Below are 18,885 nucleotides of genomic sequence, written 5' to 3'. Positions count from 1 at the left end.
ATAAGGGTAGAACTTGGCTAGGCTTGTAACGCCCCTAGAAACTTCCTATGATCGTATGAAAATTAACAATCTACTGGCATTAATATGCATTTTCTGAAGTGAAATTATATATTTTGAAACTGAAGTCTAAAGACATTTTCTCTATAAGTCACCAACTTTAGGAGCGACATAACATTTTGAGTCAAAATTAGGCCTTTTCGAGAGTTATGTCATGTGCAGCTGCCTACTTTTAACATTTACATGGAAACACATGTCACAGTCACGTACATTTATAAATTACTGGTAGTATAATAATGACGAAATGCGAGAACGATTTCCTTATTGGGTTTTCCAAAGAGAAAGAATACTTAAAGCAATTTACTTTTATTAAATACAATCCACACACTCTTCGAAAACTCGCGTATTTTTCGAGGGGATAAAACACAACAAGGAGCTTGCTTAACGGTGTCTTAATATTCCCCCACCCCAAGTGGAATTACACAGGCACTGCGTATTAGTGCACACATTATTTCCGGAATGTGAGGCCATGTTTACTTCCTGTTCACTTCCTAGTTTTTGCCAGAGAATTGTAGTAAAAATGGAACGAGAATGGCAGAATGTGTGTTTTGCTATTTTCATTTATATGTTGTTTGTTGCACACTTAGTGGCTGAGGAAAATAAAAACTCTGTAGCTGCATCAGGCAGTCACTCCGCGACAGCCACCAGTGCGTCCCCACATTCGGTTGGGACCGTGAAAAATGTGTCCACTCAAAATGGGACAAAGAGTACCATGAATACTGAAGGACTTGATTCATCTAAACGGGATGCATTCATGTTGCATCGGGCATTCTATGTAATGCTAGGAGTAATGGCAATAGGAATGCTTTACTTTATAGTACGGGCCGTCAGGTGAGTTGACCCTCCACTAGTTTTATTTTGGCAGCACTTCCTCGTTTAGTTTTCGCCAGTGTGGCAAAGTGTTATTACACTGAAGTCTGTAATAAAAAGAACATTTGTAACTGAGAGAATTTCTGATAACTTAGAGGAATTGGATTAGTACGCAAGTAGCAGTTTCAATGAGATGAGACCCTGCTCTGTTTTCGAGGAGCGATATTGTATTTGTAGTTAGATAGTTTTATTAATAAACATTATTTTTTTTTATGAAGGCTACAGTTTGGGATGAACGCTGACGTTGTCAGTAATGGGATGGGGTTTATGAACACTGTAACCGAAAATGCCACTCCCCGCACCCATGTAATTGTCAGTCACGGCTGAGGTTATCTTTTGAAAGCTGACGTAAACGTCATTCATTAAGATCTATGGTGCATGTCATAGGAGGAGCTGTATTAGAAATATATAAGTTCATATAAAGAAATTTTATAACTTTAAATATTTAAAGATTACGGTTCTCTCTCATACACACTTTCTGTCATGTTGCTTAACACTTCTATAATTCCATTTCCTGAGGAGATATAAATTGGTCTTTACCACTCGTCAAAGAAGGGGGGCAGAGTATGTGCATTGAGTCCAGGTAGGTAGTCCGTTTGTAACTGGTTCGCTGATTTATTGTGAAATGCACAGTGCAATTACGTGAAAGATTGTTCTCCTCGCTACATGCAAGCTTATAGTAAGGGAACGGGTCAGGAGAAGCACTTATGTCATGTGACAAATCGGGTCTACTTCACTTGACCTAAATCTCATTTGATTGACGGCTTACAATGCTGAATTGCAGCATACTAAGTCTTAAACACTTAGCACACTTAGAACACCAATAACTAAGCCTTTCCAAAACTTAAAAACTACTCACTAATCCTCTTAACAGAAACGGGACAATATACAACCAAACTAGGTGGGGGGTTATGCCTCCCCCCCCCAATTATATATACTAACTCCAGGATCACACTATAGTGGGGAAAAGGGCATGTACCTTTACCTTGCCTTACAGTACTCTACACGATGGCACTAATGCCGGGAGCGCACAAAACATTCACTAAATTACTTTAGATACTTCCCATAAAAATGTAAATAGAAAAGCCCACATTTAGAAACACTACTTTCTACTTGACTACTGGAATTCAAATAGCTCTATGTTACAGTAATTCTTTTTATCACAAAGAAGTCACAGGTGAAGGAAAACCCACAACGAGCCTATGTGTTACTTGGCAGTGAAATGGGTGTCAATCAAATGAGTTTTAGGTCAAATGAAATTTAAGTCAGTTGGGTGTCAGTCAAATGAAATTTAGGTCAAGTGAAGTAGACCCGACAAATCATGTAGATACATTGGAGAAAACAACCGAACAGCCAGACTCTTGAGATGATGATCAGTTTTCTGTGGGTAGACAGCTTTGTGATGTTAGCACCATTCATTTGCATACTGTCATATCATAATGTTCTTATGGTATAAATTTTAGAAGTTAATACTGTTTATTTCGTGTCTTAGGCATATACAACTTTATGACATAACTAACGTCCACCTACTGTATAGGTTCATAGATTTATACTGGGTTAACAACAGGTCTTTACAAATCTAACTGTGCAACCCAACCCTATTTTGCCCTCAAGTTCTTTAGATGCTTATCTGGTGGGGTATGTTGGCAAAGAAGCCCCTAAGGGTTATGTGGGGAGGTTATATTAGTTAGGGATTCATTTAATTACTATTGACCTCTGTCCATCAGAGACTTGGAGGCCAGACCGGGGGTGAATTTGCAGTTTTAGGGATGAACTTTGCTTCATGTAGATGGGGAGTTTATTCCATAGGATCATAGCAAGTTACTAGTCCTGAGGCCCTTATAAGCCTAGCCAATACATTAGCCCATGTTCCCACAAGTCAGCACCTGATGCCCCTGTCCAAAAGGGACACAGGTGGAATCCCAGGGGTGTATTTTCTAGTTCTTATCCAGTCATCCAGGTTCCTCTAAAAGAGGGATAATGAAGTACTCTGCTTGGTGTGGAGAGGGAGTCAGTTCCACAGATGGGGGAGTCTCTGGGAAACAAATTTGTCCCGCCAGCAAGTCCTATTGATGTCGCAGACCAAGTTGAGGTTTTGCATGCTGGTTAGGCGAGTGGAATTTGGCTTGCGGATATGCAGCTATTTCATCAAGGTGGGGTACGAGATTGTTCTGTATGCCAGACATAGATCACCTCTGAAGAGTCTGTATGAGACGGAGTAGAGGGACAGGGTTTTTAGTTTATCCGTGTAGGATAGATTTTTGAAGGCCTGGATTCATGTGGTCAGGAACCTCTGTGGTCTCTCCAGCTGTTGCATGTGCTTCGAGGTACATGTCGAAAAGGGCTTTATACTCGATGATGGGCCTGATAAGGGAGAAATGCAGGAAAGTTATAACTTCCTTGTTCCTGGACAAAATATTAATGAGGTGAGCCATGTAGAAAGCTGTTCGTACAATGGTGGCAGCATGATGATCAAAAGTTAGATTGCTGTCAACTTGGGTGCCAGGTCCGTCACAACTGCTTGCATGCTTAGGACATTCTTATTAATGTGATCAATTGTGATGTCACTTTCCTCAAAGGGGATGATGCATTTTTTTGGCGGTTAGTTAGAGGCACCAATCATTTGCCTGGGTGACACCCTGTTGTAGTATGTCTACATCAGTAGGGGAGTTGATGACAGCGCCCATCTTGCAGTCATCTGCAAACGTGGTCAGCCATAGACCTCTAGTTTTGGCTTGCAACTCGGGGAAATATATTGCAAACAGCAGGGGCCCCAAGACCGATCCCTAGAGTACGCCGCTCATTGTATGTCTACTACTTGAGGTAGCGTCCCCTATTTTCACTGAATGAGTTCTATCAGTGAACCAGTTAGCTACCCATCTGGTGACATACGGATTTACACCAAGCTCGGATAGTTTATTTATTACGCCTGAGTAGGGAATAGTGTCGAAGGCCTTGGCCAGGTCAAGGTAGGCAGCATGCACCGTCTTCCCCAAGTCCATGGCTTTGGTGACTAGAAGTTTACCATATTTAACAGGCATGATCTTCCCTTGACAAAACCAAAGTAAATGGGATCAAGCATTTGAAGGTTGCAGCTGTCCTTGTTAATATGGTCCATGATGATGTGCTCCATGGTCTTGCAAATCAGGCTAGTTAGGCTGATGGGTCTATAATTGCCTGGATTGGTGAACACTCCAACTCTGTGCAGAGGGATGTAGATGGCTGTCCTCTGCTTTGCTGAGACAAAACCGGTACTAGGGCTTAGGGTGAATAGGGTGCCTAATGGTGCTGCAAGTTCATTCCTGAGTTGATGCAGGATGCAGCCTGGGATGTTATTGGGTCCCATGGTCCCATGGAAGCTGTGTTTTTATCCTTCGAGAGGGCGACTTGTTCCCTAGAGATAAGGATTGGGGCAGGTGCCGGGGATATCGTGGATTACTGATGGGGGGGGGGGGGCAAAGGAGTGATGTTTTCACCGAACCTGGCTGCCAGCAGGTTAGCTATATCCACAGTGTCTTTGACCATCAGTTCTGAGCAGATTTGGGTGTTTCCCCTTAGATTGCAGATGTATGTGAAGAAGGCATTATTTATTTACTTTGCTTTTGTTAACCGGTTAAGTCCGACTGGACACAGGTCATTTTTCTGCGGAGGCCCGGGGAGAAAAGCTCCAGATACAGTACAGGTTAAGATTTCATTACATCTAATACAATCAGCATGCAATAATAATACAATACAATCCAGCATGCATTAGTCAAATATTAACTTCATTTTACAGTACATTATATAGGTATATTACAGACTCATTTCAGCATGTGGTAGGCAGAGCTATACATTTTGGTAGTTCATATGATTGTCTTTAGTAGCTGTGGCCAATTTGTACTCAAATTAGCTTTGGGGGACTTCATTAATACCCTTATTTGCCTGTTTAAGCCAAGGAGAGATTGCTTCCAATTTGGCATTTGTTCCTTCTTGGTCCTGGACAGCAATTTTTTCTTTTTGTTGTACAGTTTTTTTTATAGCAGATGTCCACCAGACAGGTTTACTCTTCCTTGAGGAGGAGGATCTTGTCCTGTCAGGTATTGCTGAATCCATGCATTTATATAAATGGTTGTATAGTACTTTGGTGTAGGTTTGGACATTAGTGCTAGTTTTTGTTGTTGGGGAGGGGGCTGTGAAGCTGTTTAGACCTTCCTCAGGAGGTTGTAATCAGCTTTGGAGAAGTGTTTTTGTTTAACCCTAGCTTGGGGGGGGGGGGGTCAGGGGAGATGGTGACTTCGAAGGTGACCACTTTGTAGTCTGATCTTACCAGGGGTGATGACACTGCTGGGGTGCTGAAGTAGTTTCCTATGTTGGTTAGTTCCAAGTCCAAGATGTTACCAGCTGGTCCAAGGTGCTGGCATTGTTAAAGTCAAGAAATCTTTGAGCATGTGTGTTCTGGCTTGAGTAGTTCTTCCAGTTAGTGATTTGGTAGTTACAATCGTCCAGGATCAGGGTATAAGGTTGAATTTTAATAAATATGAGGAGGTACAGATAGGTGGCGTGGGCGTCCTGAGTCAACATTGGGGGCCTGTAGCTAACTATGGTTTGAGTAGGGGTCTTGTCAGCTGTTAACTGCACCTGGAGCATCTCCTATGTGTCATACTGTTTGACCAAACTGGAGGTGTGTATATCTTTAATATATATTGAAACACCACCTTTTTTGACTTTGCTGCCCTCAGTTTGCAGTCTGTATGTATGCTAGGATGAGTAACCAGGTAAAGGCTCGGGTGGTCTCTGCAGCCTTGAGCCTGGTTTCTGTGACTGCACAAATGTCAGCATCTTTCAGGGTTAAGAATGCTTGCAATTAGTGTAGTTTCATGCTGAGACTCCTAGCGTTCAGCAGCATGATCTTTAAATGGTGTTTAGATGAGATTCTCATGTTGGTAGTTTTGACCTGAAGAAGTTTCCTAAAAAAAGCACTATGGGGGAGGCAAGGGCCTTTGCCAGGAGCCTGAAGCCCAAGGGAGACAGATGCAGGCCATCTCTGGCAAAGCATCGTGGTCTCTCAATCCAGTCTTCCCAGGCTGACAGGTACTGGATCCCCTTAGAATAACACCAGAAACTAAGCCAGTTTTTAAAGTCATAATGCAGGGATCCTTTGAGGCACACATCAGCCTCTCCTGGATGTTCTGTTTATTTTACGGGCAAAGTTCAAGTCCTTGGATGTGGTATTTCTGGTGCTGTTTGTTTTGCAGATGTGCAAGAGATCCAAAAGAACTGGATCTTCTCAGTAACCTGTAGGAGACTGAGTACAGAGATGGGGATTTGAGGCAATCTGTGCAGGACAGGGTATTCATGAGGGTGTTCGAGCTGTAGCAGGTACCTGGTTAGGTACATGCTAAATGGGGCTTTGTACTAAATGATGGGGTCTGATAAGAGCTGAGTAGAGTGGTACTGTGTTATCCTTGGACTTAGATGCCATACCTTTGCTTATGAGTTGGTTTCCAATAGAAGAAAATGTGTTGCTGTCTAGCCTGTGTTTTGGTCAATGATCAGATTATTTCAGAATGGTCTGTAGTTGAACATTTTAATGTAGGGGGAAGTTGCATGTTTAAAGGGTACAGTGTTAGAAAAGGTGGACGTTGCACAATGTGACGGTGTGTCTGTAAAGAATAAATTGTCATTTATGAAATCTACGTATATTTTAAAATTTAATACTTTAGCCCCTAAGGGGTTAAATTTGGAGTGTAACTGGAGATTTTTAATTAATTAATTAATTAATTAATTAATTAATTAATTAATTAATTAATTTAATTAATTGTTTTATTTGTGTGTGTGTATAAGGCAGGGGGGTTTGTAATGTATTACTCCTTGAAGGCTTTTTGCCAAGTGTTTTTGGTTACTGTCTGGTCGGTTTTTATTGTTTTTGGTAGTACTTCGGTATTATCTTGGATTTATGAACAGTGATCCAAATTTAAACCTGTTTTGCATTTTTCGGGAATCTGTAATGGACAATATACAGTGGTCTTTAAAAAGTTTTGTGATTCAGTCTGGTAAGCGTACCAGTCATCGAGACAGCATGGATAATAGTATGAACAGAGGAGAGGATGTACTCAGACCCTGGGATAAATGGAAAGAAGATAGAAACAAACATTGCAGTAATCCATTTGGTGCTGTGGGCTGCAGATTCATCCCTTCGCTTCCACTGGAGAATAAGGTACTGTTTGAACAGTTAGAGAAATTCATGTGGAAGGAGACTTCTGTATTTTTTAACATCCAAAGTTTCCAGAGATGTATTGAATTGGATGTTACTCTGAAGGGACTAAGAGCAGCCAAAGACCCCTCTTTATCATTTGATCTTAGCAATGAAGTAGACACACGGTTTCATAAATGGTGGGTTGTAGCAGCCCATAGATGCACTATGGAATAGGTTGCTATATTGCTTGAAAAGGACAGGGTAAAGCAACGAGAACTGAAGGAACAAATAATATCTACTTGTTCCACTGTGTCTTTTGGTTTGAACAGAGTATTTGGATAACGTTTTAATGGACTTTAATGCAAAATTGAAGGCTTACGAAATAGAAATTGTAGAAAGGAAAAAAGGCAAACGTATGAGAGACCTCTGTGATTACGAAAATGGCAGAGCCTTAGGAAAAAGGCAAACGTATGAGAGACCTCTGTGATTACGAAAATGGCAGAGCCTTAGGAAAAAATGCAAACGTATGAGAGACCTCTGTGATTACGAAAATGGCAGAGCCTTAGGAAAAAAGGCAAACGTATGAGAGACCTCTGTGATTACGAAAATGGCAGTGCCTTTTTGGCGAGAGCCAATCAGAAAAGATCTCGTAACCACGTGAGGTTTGAACAAGAAGAAGGAAGTATCTATCGGCACATCAGCTCCTTTTCTGTGTTGAAAGGGCTTAATACTTCAGCAGAGTGGGAAAATAATGAAAATGGTGAATATCCTCCATTCCCTATGGCACAACAGGCGAAACAGTTTCACTGCAATTTTCGGAGTGCTTACAATAATCAGTGAGAGGGAATTCAAGGCAAAAAGCGACAACTGGAAGTAGCAGCTATGCCACAGAGGGAATATCCGCCACAGCAACGCTCCAAAAGAGGTAAATGGTAATTTATTACCTCCAAGAGTTAATGATTGTGACTGTTATGTAATTATCCAGAAGGACTTTGACTGACTCTGAATATGCAGTTTTTAATTATGAGTTAAAATTTATACCCACGATTTTACCAAGTTTATATGAAATACAGTGTGATACATTCAAGCTAGTGATGGAACTGCATTTAAACAATTTCTTTAAATGTAATCTTCAGGGGAATTTTTGTAATAAGGTACATGATAGTTGTGCTAGCATCACTAGTGATGAGAGTTTTTATTCTTGTTATTCTGATGTGGAATCTAATGCGTATTTTCTTTTGGACACTAGTTATATTGGGTATACGAGTACTTTTATACCGCCTTTCAATCATGAAGGGGTGCAACACTTTTCAACTATGTTAAACTTTGCAGTTGAAAAATAATTTTTTGAATTTAATAAAAGGAAAAATGACATTGGTTACAATTTGACAAAAAGGGAATGGAAGTCATTACTATCTTTTAAGTACACAATGAGATTTGATATTTAAACCTGCAGACAAGGGGAATAAGTTGGTAGTGATGCATTATACAGATTACCTTGGTATGTGTAATAAACATTTAATGGATAATACAATTTATAATAAAGTGGATCCTTCTGCTTATATGACAGCCTTACAGAAATATAATGATTTATTAAATAAAGGCTTGAGGTTGGATTATTTTTCTAGGGAAGATATTGAGAAATAAATTGTCTGGATGTAGGATGGCATATTTTTACTGTCTGCCAAACGTACACAGTGATTTGGTGAATCCCCCTGGCCGTCCTATAGTCTCTGGTAGAGAGTATTTTTTTGTATAAAATGAGCCAGTTTTTACATTCATATTTGTTACCAAGAGTGTGCCTTTTACCTTCATATATAAAAGATGTTTTTGATTTCTTAGCAAAAATTTGTGACATCCAGTGGACACAGGGCATGTACTGGATCACATTGGATGTCAAAAGTTTATACATGAGTATTCACCATGACTTTGGGGTGGAGGCCTTAAGGATATTTCTTGGGAGAAGTCCAGTAAAAGAATATATTCTGGAACTTGTATATTTCTGTTTAACAAATATTTTTTGAGTTTGATGGAACTTTATACCATCAGAAACAGGGAACAGCAATGGGGGCAGCATTTGCCCCTCCATATGCAAACTTAAGTATGGGCTTATTTGAGATGGAGTGTTTAAATAGATTTTTTTTCGACATTATGTGGTGAAATATTACAGATTTATTGATCTGATCTTTTTATGTAAAGGAGGCCAAGATACGGTGGATGAATTTGTGTTTGAGTTACAAAAGAATAGATTTAATTTGGAATTTTATAGACTAAAACTGAGTAAAAAGGTTTCCTTTCTGGATGTGGTGGTGGATATTAGTGATGGAAAAAATAATAGGCCTTCAGCACATAGGAAATTTGAAGAAGGCATTCAGTATTTACAAGGACAGAGTTGCCATCCACCGCATACACTTCAGGCCATACCATATGGTGAATTTTTGAGAATACAAAGACTCTGCAATAATTATATGGATTTTGAAGTAGCAATTAAGAGAACTACTGATATGTTTAGGTGCAGAGGTTATAAGGGGGAATTGTTAGATAAATGTTGGGATAGCTTTTTGGCTGAATGTAGGAGTAAGGGATCTGTAGATAAAGAAGGGTGGATGCAGGATGCTATACACAATAAAGGAGAAAAAATATATTTTGTCATTGCATATAGCAAATTTAGTTTTAAACTTGTAGAATTGGTTAAGTTCTTCTGGGGTTGTTTGACAGCCTTAAGAAGTTTTTCGAAGTGGGTGAGTTCAGTGCCCATGGTATCATATAAAAAGGGAAGAAGTATTAAAGATTTTTTAGTTTGGGGAAATTCTGTTGTCCCCCCTCTTGATATTTTAGGGACTATAACAGATTATGGAACTGTGCCTTGCAGGAAATGTAAAGCTTGTAAATATATAGTTAAAAGCTTTCCAAAAATTAATGGTTTTGGTTTTAGGATATTGGGTCAATTTGGGTGTGACACAAAAGGTATTGTATATGCCCTAAATGTCCTTGTAATAAATTTTATGTGGGGGGGACAAAAGTCCTTTTAAGGTAAGGCTGCTAGAACATGTAAGGGACATTGTTAAAGAGAAAAAAAGAGTTCTGTAGCTGAACATTTTAATTTTCATAGGAGGAAGTTTAATTTATAGGGTGCAGTGTTAGAAAAGGTGGATGTTGCCCAATGTGACAGTGTGTTTATAAAGAATAAATTATTATTTAAGGAGTCTACATATTTTAAAATTTAATACTTTAGCTCCTAAAAGGTTAAATTTGGAGTGTAACTGGAGATTTTTTATTTAATTGATTAATTGTTTTATTTGTATGTGTATATAAAGCAGGAGATTTTGTAATAATTTACTCCTTGAAGGCTTTTTGTCAAGATGTTAGAGAACATTAAAACTTTTCTGGTTACTGACTGGCTAGTCGTTTTTTTATTGTTTTAATGATCAGATTATTGTCTGCATATATTCACAGATTCCTAGCTATTGGGTTTAACTGTTAGGGGTGTTTTATCAATGGAAGAATTCTTTTGGGTGGATGATTTTCCAAAGGATGCTGTAATGTATTTCTTTGTGTTGAGTTTTAAACCATGGCTTTGGCACCAGTCATTTGTTTGCATTAGACCCTCTTGTAGGATGTTGCTGTTATGGGGGAATCTGTAATAGCTTCAAATTTATAGTCATCTGCGAACTTGATGAGCCATAGACCTTTGACATTGGCCTCTACTTCTGAGAAGTAGATGTCAAGCAGACACAGGTCTAACATGGAGCCCTGGGGTATTCTGCTGGTGGCAAGTATCCTGGTGAACGTTGTCTCACCAATCCTGACTTCTTGGGTCCTACCAGCCAACAATCCGAGTTATGTAGGGATTTATGCCTAGTTCTAGGAGTTTAGCATATACTTGAGTTGGGAGGGAGTATTGTATGGAATGCCTTGTTAGGTCAAGGTAGGTGGTGTGTGTGTGTGTGTGTGTGTGTGTATATACACACACACACCACCTACCTTGACCTGAACAAGGCATTCCATATATATTGTTTTCTCCTCATCCATAGCATTGGTGACCCTCTCGAAGAAGTCTGCCAGGTTGAGTAGACAAGACCTTCCCTCAACTAAGCCAGACTGTGATGGGTCTAGTGTCTGAAGGTTGCCAATGTCCTTGTGGATCATTTCCATGATTATTGGTTCCATGGCTTTGTGATTCAGACTTGTCAAACTGATGAGTCTGTAGTACCAGGTTCATTTGATGGTCCAGCAAATACAACTAAGAATAAAGACCAGGAGCCCAATGAATAAAATGTATTCCTCTCTGATGTCTCGGCATACACTGCCTTCTTGGAGTACGCCCATTTGATGGTCCACCCTTATGAAGAGGAATGACCATTGCAGCCCTCCATTCACCTGGCATGAAACCTGTTTTGAGGTTGTAGTTGAAGAGTGTCTGAAGTGGTCCTGCTAGGTTATTTGGGAAGCAACTGGAGATATTGTTGAGGCCCATATAGTTACAAAGAGTTACCAAATAAGTAATGCACATTGGAAGTACTTATATGATTAGAGTGGAAGCTCTTAATTGCTTTTGCAGTGGTGCAGTAATGTGGTGTGCATTAGAATGACATCTGTACAAATGCTGAAAAACTGCCTTTGAAGTTTTTTGTATATACAGGTAAGGTGTAAGCAGATAAAACTTTGACATTAAGTAATTATAGAACTTATTACAGAAAAGTTTAGCTGCTATATTAGGGTGACAGACGTGTTTCAAAAGCTCCAACAACCATCTGTTAGCTGAAAAAAAAAACATTATGATTACATTTGGCATATATGCAGAGTTTGTGTTAATTGTGTATAGTAAAGTGGCATCATAGTGCACTTTGAATACCAATTAAAATACAATTATGTTAATAGAGCAGGTATAGTACACGACAAGGAGTTATGGATAATATACATGCCATAGCTATGAGCATACCTATATATCCAAATAGTCCATGTGGACATAGCTGGCCTTAGGCGTAGGCCAACTAGGCGGCCGCCTAGGGCGCCGCTGTAGCAGGGGTGCTTTTCCAGTATTTATTTGGTGTAGGTAGACCAGGATGGGGGCACCTGGGCGATGTGTGTGTGGGGGGGGGGGGGCGCCATGGAGCCCTTTTGCCTAGGGCACCAGCTGACCTAAGGCCACTGCTGCAAGTGGATGTATGAATTGCAACATCTTTCCTTTGAACTACCTGCCAAAAACCTTGAACTGCAAAGGCAGAAAGGGATATAAGTAATGCAGAGAACAGGAGCATTACAAACCTCTTCAGTACTCAAAAGTAATAATAAAGATATAATCAATGTTAAAGAGCAAAGTTTCCTGAATGGCGAGTTTTAGTAAAGGTGAGGTTCCATTGGTTTTAAACATCTTGTCCAAAATCAGTGATTTAACAGCAAAAGGCACTTCTACCTAGGACATATTATATGTGCCGTAATTTTCATTGCACATGTAGTTGCTAAAGTGTATGATAAACGTAATGCATGCTGAATGTATTAGCTTTGCAGGCCACTGCTGTTAGCGTCCTGTGTAGTGTAATACAAATATTTATTTTTTCTGTTAACTGGGAAAGTAAAACTGGATGAAACCAATTTTCAGTGGAGGCCTGGGTAGGAAAGCTCCAGTAAGACACAATATGCGTTGCATATGACCAAACAAATTATTTCAAAGGTATTTTACAGAAAAACAGTTTTTAGGTGTCTGTACAAAAAGAAAACATTACATCAATGGTATCATTATACAATAATATTAAATCAGAGGCTATAAAAGTGTAATACTGCAGTGGTGGTGCTGCGGTAGCATTGTCGCCTCACAGTAAGACGTTGTCCCGTTCGATTCTCAGCTAGAGCGTCTTCTGTGTGGAGGCATACGTGAATGGGGCGTGCCTTTGTTGAAGGTTGTGCGTCACGCTGGTAACCCGGTACGTAAAAATCCACTACCAAACGTTAGCGGACCGGAGTTCCTCTGTGTCGACCCCTAACTGGGAAAAGCCGAAAGACACAAACAAGGCTATAAAAATGTATATAAACAGCTCATATCATCAGGAACAAAAATATGTAAAATGCTGACATTAGATATGACTTGTAAGACAAAGAATGATGTTTGGTGTTAAACTGTCTGAATATTTATGATTGAGGTAAAGAGTGTGAAATGTTAGAGGAAAGGCAGATTCATAGAGCAGAAGCTAGAAATGGGAGAAAAAGACATTATGTAGCTGTGAGTCAGCTAGAAAGGGGCGGAAAAGACATTGAGTAGATGCTTGTCAAAATTTAGTAACAACAGACATTGAGTTTAGTTAATATGGAAGAGGTGGCAGGATCTGAGAGGGAGAGCGAGAGACAAAGAGAAAGATATTAAAATGGGAAGATGAGAAAGAAATACAGTGCAGGAGTGGAGGTTAAGGTATTGTGGAGAATTGCAGGCAAGTTAATTGTGAACAGCAGAATGAGACTGAAATGTAAAACTAACATTGCTTTTGTAATGGTTCAGCTCTTGTAATCCGTAAAGCTATATAAGCTGTAAAGCTCTTAACGTATTGTGCTGGAGTCGTGACTAAAAAGGGTTTCTTGATCATAGGAGGTTACTAGGCTATCGACCTGGAGGGTATTTCAAGCCTAGCCATTTCATTCCAATGTAGTACCATAGAAACTAAAACCACTACAAAGGCGAAGAGAGTTACCGCAGCATAAATATTAAAAATCCAGCTTTATTACCTACTCCTAAGCACTTTTATCCACTAGTTTGTACATGAACTTCATCAGATAAAACTAAAAACTCTGCATTTAAATCCCTGTAGTTTAAAATCACATGACCTTAAGCAATGCTAATGTCACTGATCTTGACTCTCCTACAATAAAACATACTTAAAGTTATAGATATTTAAAAACAGTTGTGCAAGTCAATCTACAGACACAGAAATTCAACAGAAATCAATACAAGCCTAATAAATACTAGTTCCTCTAGTTAAAGCTTTGATTTTTCAAGAGACAATCAAACAGTACTCATTAAGATCTGGCCAGGCATAAGCATTCAACATTATTTGCCATATCAACTCTTTTCTCCTATAGCAAAGCCCATGGGCCCCCCTTAACTTCACATTTAACATTGTCAGTCACCATGTACTTAAAATGATGTCCTTGATTATTGTGTATATGTTTAGCAAGAGCGTTATTTGTTTGATCCTGTCTAATGTTGTAATCATGTTTGTAAATTCACTCCTTCAGTTTGCGTTTGGTCTTGCCCACATAAAAACTTGGGCACTCCTGACAAAATGCTCCGTAAACTGCTAAATGGGATTCACAGTTATACGCACTTCAATTTAAAATACTTTCCCAATATTAATAACTTTACAGTAAGGGCAGAAGCAATATTTCTTCATCATAGGGGTCCTCCTCCTTTCTTTTAGATTTAAATTCTCCAAAATGTATTTAAAGTTTAAGCCCCTATGAAATATATTCTTCAGCTTGTCTCCTACTTTTTCAAAGTGTCTTCATAAAAAAAACCCAGATTTTTATACATTATCCTTCTAAGCATGTTTTGTTGTTGTTGTATCTTTCAGCTTTTCCCGGTTAGGGGTCGCCACAGCAGAACTCCGGTCCGCTAATGATTGGCAGTAGATTTTTACGTGCCGAGTTGCCAACCCTGACGCACAACCTTCAACGAAGGGTAAGCATGTTTTGATTTGAATTAAAAGTAGTAACAAAATTAGTAGTCAAATTGTAGTCAATATCAATGTTGACCCTTTGTCCCTCTTAATATATTGGTATCAAGACCGTTGTTGGCAATAGATGTTTCTCTGCTCAAAACAGGCTTAAAATATCCCAAGGCTGTCTTATTTTGTACCTCACCAGCTAATTTGTTAAGTAGGTAAGTGGGATACCCCCTTACTAGAAAACATTCATATTAAATTGTTACACTTGTCAGTAAACTGTTATTCAAGAGAAGCCATCCTTGCCACTCAAAACTAGTTGGGCCTTAACAACTCCTCTTTTTGATAGTATAGGTGAGCACTTGAAAATGTATTTGAATGTCTTTTTTTCTATGTATTGTAGAAATATATTGTTTATTGTCCTAATCCTTAGTCAAGAATCCATCTAAGTAAGCTAATTCATTTAGATTAAACTCGTGTGAATGATATATATATATATATATATATATATATATATATATATATATATATATATATATATATGACAGTGGTGAGGAACCAAAGGAAAATTGACCTCCGCCTTTACAACTATTTACATATGGTAGCAGCCTTAACCCCAGTAATTTTCTGAGTTCAGAAAATCCACAAAGACCACAATAATCCACCTGTTAGTCTGATTGTGGATGGAGGAAATTCTGTTTCTTATTTAGTGGCTAAATACTTGGATATTAAATTAAAAATGTTTGAAAGATGAGAGACAAATCTGTAAAGATTCTTGGACACTATTAAACCAACTAGAGTTTGAATCAGATGATGTGCTAATGACCATTGATGTAAAAGATTTATACACACTCATACTACCGGACATAGGGATACAATGGGTGACTGAATTCTTATCCATGAAGGGCATAGAACAGGATGATATTAATTTATATGAAGAAATGTTAAATATAGTACTTGGTAATAACTTTTTGTATTTTGATGGTCAATTTTATCTTCAAAAAACTGGGGTCGCGATGGAGTCACCTTGTGGGGCCAATTTTGCTAACATTGTGATGGCCAAATGGGAACACCAATACATATTGAAGGATGAATTTGAATGACAAAATACATTTGTATGTCCAGTACCTTGATGATATTTTATGGAAGGATAGGAAAGAGAATATCAATCTGTTTACTTATTATGTTAATGACACCACAGATTTTTTTGTCATTCACACACGAGTTTAATCTTAATGAATAAGCTTACTTAGTAGTATTCTTGACTAAGGATTACAATAATAGAATACATATTTCTAGAATAAATACAAAAAAGACTTATTTGAATACATTCCTTCACTTTTCAAGTGCTCACCCAAAAAAAAAAAAAAAAAAAGAGTTGTTAAGGCCCAACTAGTTTGAGCGGCAAGGATGGTGTCTCTCTTGAACAACAGTTTACTAACAAGTGTAACAATTTACTGCAAATGTTTTCTAGTGGGGGGTATCCTAATTACTTAACGAATTAGTTGTTGAGGTACAAAACAAGAGAGCTTTGGGATATTTTAAGCCTATTTTGAGTGGAGAAACCTCCATTAGCAACAATGGTCTTGATACTAATATATTAGAGGAACAGAGGGTTAGCATAAATATTAACATTGACTACAATTTGAATACTAATTTTATTACTTTTAATTCAAGTCATAACATGCTTGGAAAGATAGTATATAAAAATTGGGTTCTTTTTGAAGAGGACACTTTTCTTTAGAGAAAGAGTGAGGGACAAGCCAAAGATTATATTTCATAGGGGCTTAAAACCTTTAAAACATTTTGTAGAATTTAAATCCAAGAGAAAGGAGGAGGACTCTATGATGAAGAAATGTGGCTTTTGCCCTTACTGTAAAATTATTAACACTGGGAACATATTTTATATTAGAGGGCGGCAACATAAAATTGAGGTGTGTATAATTGTGACTCATGTGGAGTAGTTTATGGAGCATTTTGTCATGAGTACCCATGTTTTTACGCCGGCATGACTGAATGCAAACTGAAGGAGTGTATTTATGAGCATGAGTACAGCATTAGAAGGGATCAAACAAATAATGCTCTTCTTAAACATCTATTCAGTAATCCAAGACATCATTTTAAGTACATGGCAATTGACCATGTTAAACGTGAAGTTAGAGGTGGTCCATGGTCTTAGGAGGGTGAAGATCAGTGACATTAGCTTTGAGCTAAGGTCATGTGATTTAAACCATGGGGATTTAAATGTGGAGTTTATGGTTGTTGTTTTATCTGATGAAGTTCATGTGTAAAAGAGTGGATGAAAGCACTTATGAATACTGTGTTCGCCTTTGTGGTGGTTTTTGTTTTATTTTTTCCTTTGTGTTGGTCAGAGTTTTTGTAATATTATAGAAACTCTAGTCCGTACCCAGGATTGTATTTAGGAATGACTACCCATGTCCATGAGGGTTGTGGGCTCTATCCCTGGTAAGAATTTACAGTGCCCCACCCACTCGTCCAGGTTCGTTTTGAACATTGTCATAGAGGTCCTCTGCTTTACATGAATTGGCAGCCTATTCCAAAGACACAGCAAGTCGCATGCCATATTTAGGTCCCTGGAATGGGTAGCTCTAGTCCCGTTTGATTTACGGATGTGCAGCAAATTCATTAGGTTTCGGTTGGAGATTGCTTTGTAAGCCAGGCATATGCCTCTCCTAAAAAGCCTGCTTAGTCAGTATACGGAGTATAATGACAGGGCCTTTAATCCTTCTGTGTAAGGCATGTGCGGGAATCCCTTGATCTTATTGGTTAGAAACCTTAAGTTAACAATAATAGGTAACTGGAACTACGAAACTAATAAAGTACAAATTATTTTAATAGAAAATAGACACTGTCGAGGAATAAAAACAATTAAAATGCAAGAAGTGCACATACACAAATACACTTTCACCAATTTGCTTCCTCAGACTAAAGACAACCATTATATGAAACCAAGAGTATTAATAACAAACCTTAAATCACATGACTCATCTACATATCTGATTATGCAAATGTTTATGATGGGGTTTTAAAGAAGTAACCCCATTTATTCCTGGTGATATATGGGCTTTAAAGCTGAATCTCAATTTCATTTCTTCATATTCAGTTAGATGTACAATATTACCACCTCTCAACGACTTCATAATTGTCTTAAGTGTCATAAATTCAAATGTATGTGTTGTGTTTGTTTCCATTATATATTTAGAAAGTGCATTTGTTTGGACTGTCCTATTAATTTCGGATAGCTGTTGACATATCTGCTCCTTAAGTTTTCGATTTCTCTTACCAGTATAATATGCTGGACACTTTGTGCACTTCACTAAATAAACTAAATTACTTGAATTACAATTGCCATAGGCTTTCAAATAAGTCTTTCCCTGTTATTGGATGTTGTATACGTTTATCTGTGTACAAATAATTACAAAGTATACAATTGTTACATTTAAATGTCCCTCTTTTTTTTAGTAACCCAAGTGCTCTAAGCCTATTTGTTGTTCCCTGTAACATAGCATATCCTGTACATTTTTTGTCTTCTATACGCATACCTTGGTCATTCGTCTATTAAACATTTAAGTTCTGGAATATCTGTTAATATTGGCCAGCATCTATTTATTATTTCTTTAATACTAAAAGTATTTTTACTATGTGTGATAGTCTAAGTTTCTCATTTATATTCCTTCGATCTACGTACACTAAGGTCTGGAGATTGAAAATAAGGTCTCATCTCTGTTGTACGTTTCGTAGTAACAAAGTCTCAAGCTCATCTTTTCTGTAATCCCTTTTTGAAAATTCTTGTGCTATATCCTCTAACTGCTTATGCATATTATCATCTGTGTTAAGTCTTGCTACCCTCTTAAACTGATTTTGCACTATGTTTTTAAATATATGTGGGTGGTGCATACTTGTCCTATGTAAATAAATATTTGCCTTCACCACCTTTTTAGACAGAGTTGTTCCTATTTCCCCATTATGCTGTTTGTAGATCATGTCGAGAAAATGTATGCTTGACAATGAAATCTCACTTTTGAAATATAGGAAATTCATGAAGCCTGTTATGTATGTTTTAAAGTTATTAAAACATTCTACTGTACCTCAACAAATGAGAAAAGGGTC

At 38.2% G+C, this 18,885-nt stretch overlaps 1 protein-coding gene across 1 annotated transcript in view; it reads left to right on the top strand.

Moving 5' to 3' along the window:
* Nucleotides 1-434: 434 nt before the first annotated feature.
* The window catches only part of FAM174C (family with sequence similarity 174 member C), a 125,619-nt gene continuing 107,168 nt past the window's right edge, over nucleotides 435-18,885 (top strand). The window contains exon 1 of the mRNA XM_044090639.1: nucleotides 435-888. Coding sequence (XP_043946574.1) covers nucleotides 527-888 — 362 coding nt within the window. The 5' untranslated portion in view covers nucleotides 435-526. The remainder of the gene's footprint in view (nucleotides 889-18,885) is intronic.

Source organism: Protopterus annectens, chromosome 13.part0 (assembly GCF_019279795.1).
Source record: "Protopterus annectens isolate FY-2018-M chromosome 13.part0, PAN1.0, whole genome shotgun sequence".
NCBI classification, from domain to species: domain Eukaryota; kingdom Metazoa; phylum Chordata; order Ceratodontiformes; family Protopteridae; genus Protopterus; species Protopterus annectens.
The sequence above is the reverse complement of the archived record's forward strand: the minus strand, read 5'-3'. Positions and strand labels throughout refer to the sequence as shown.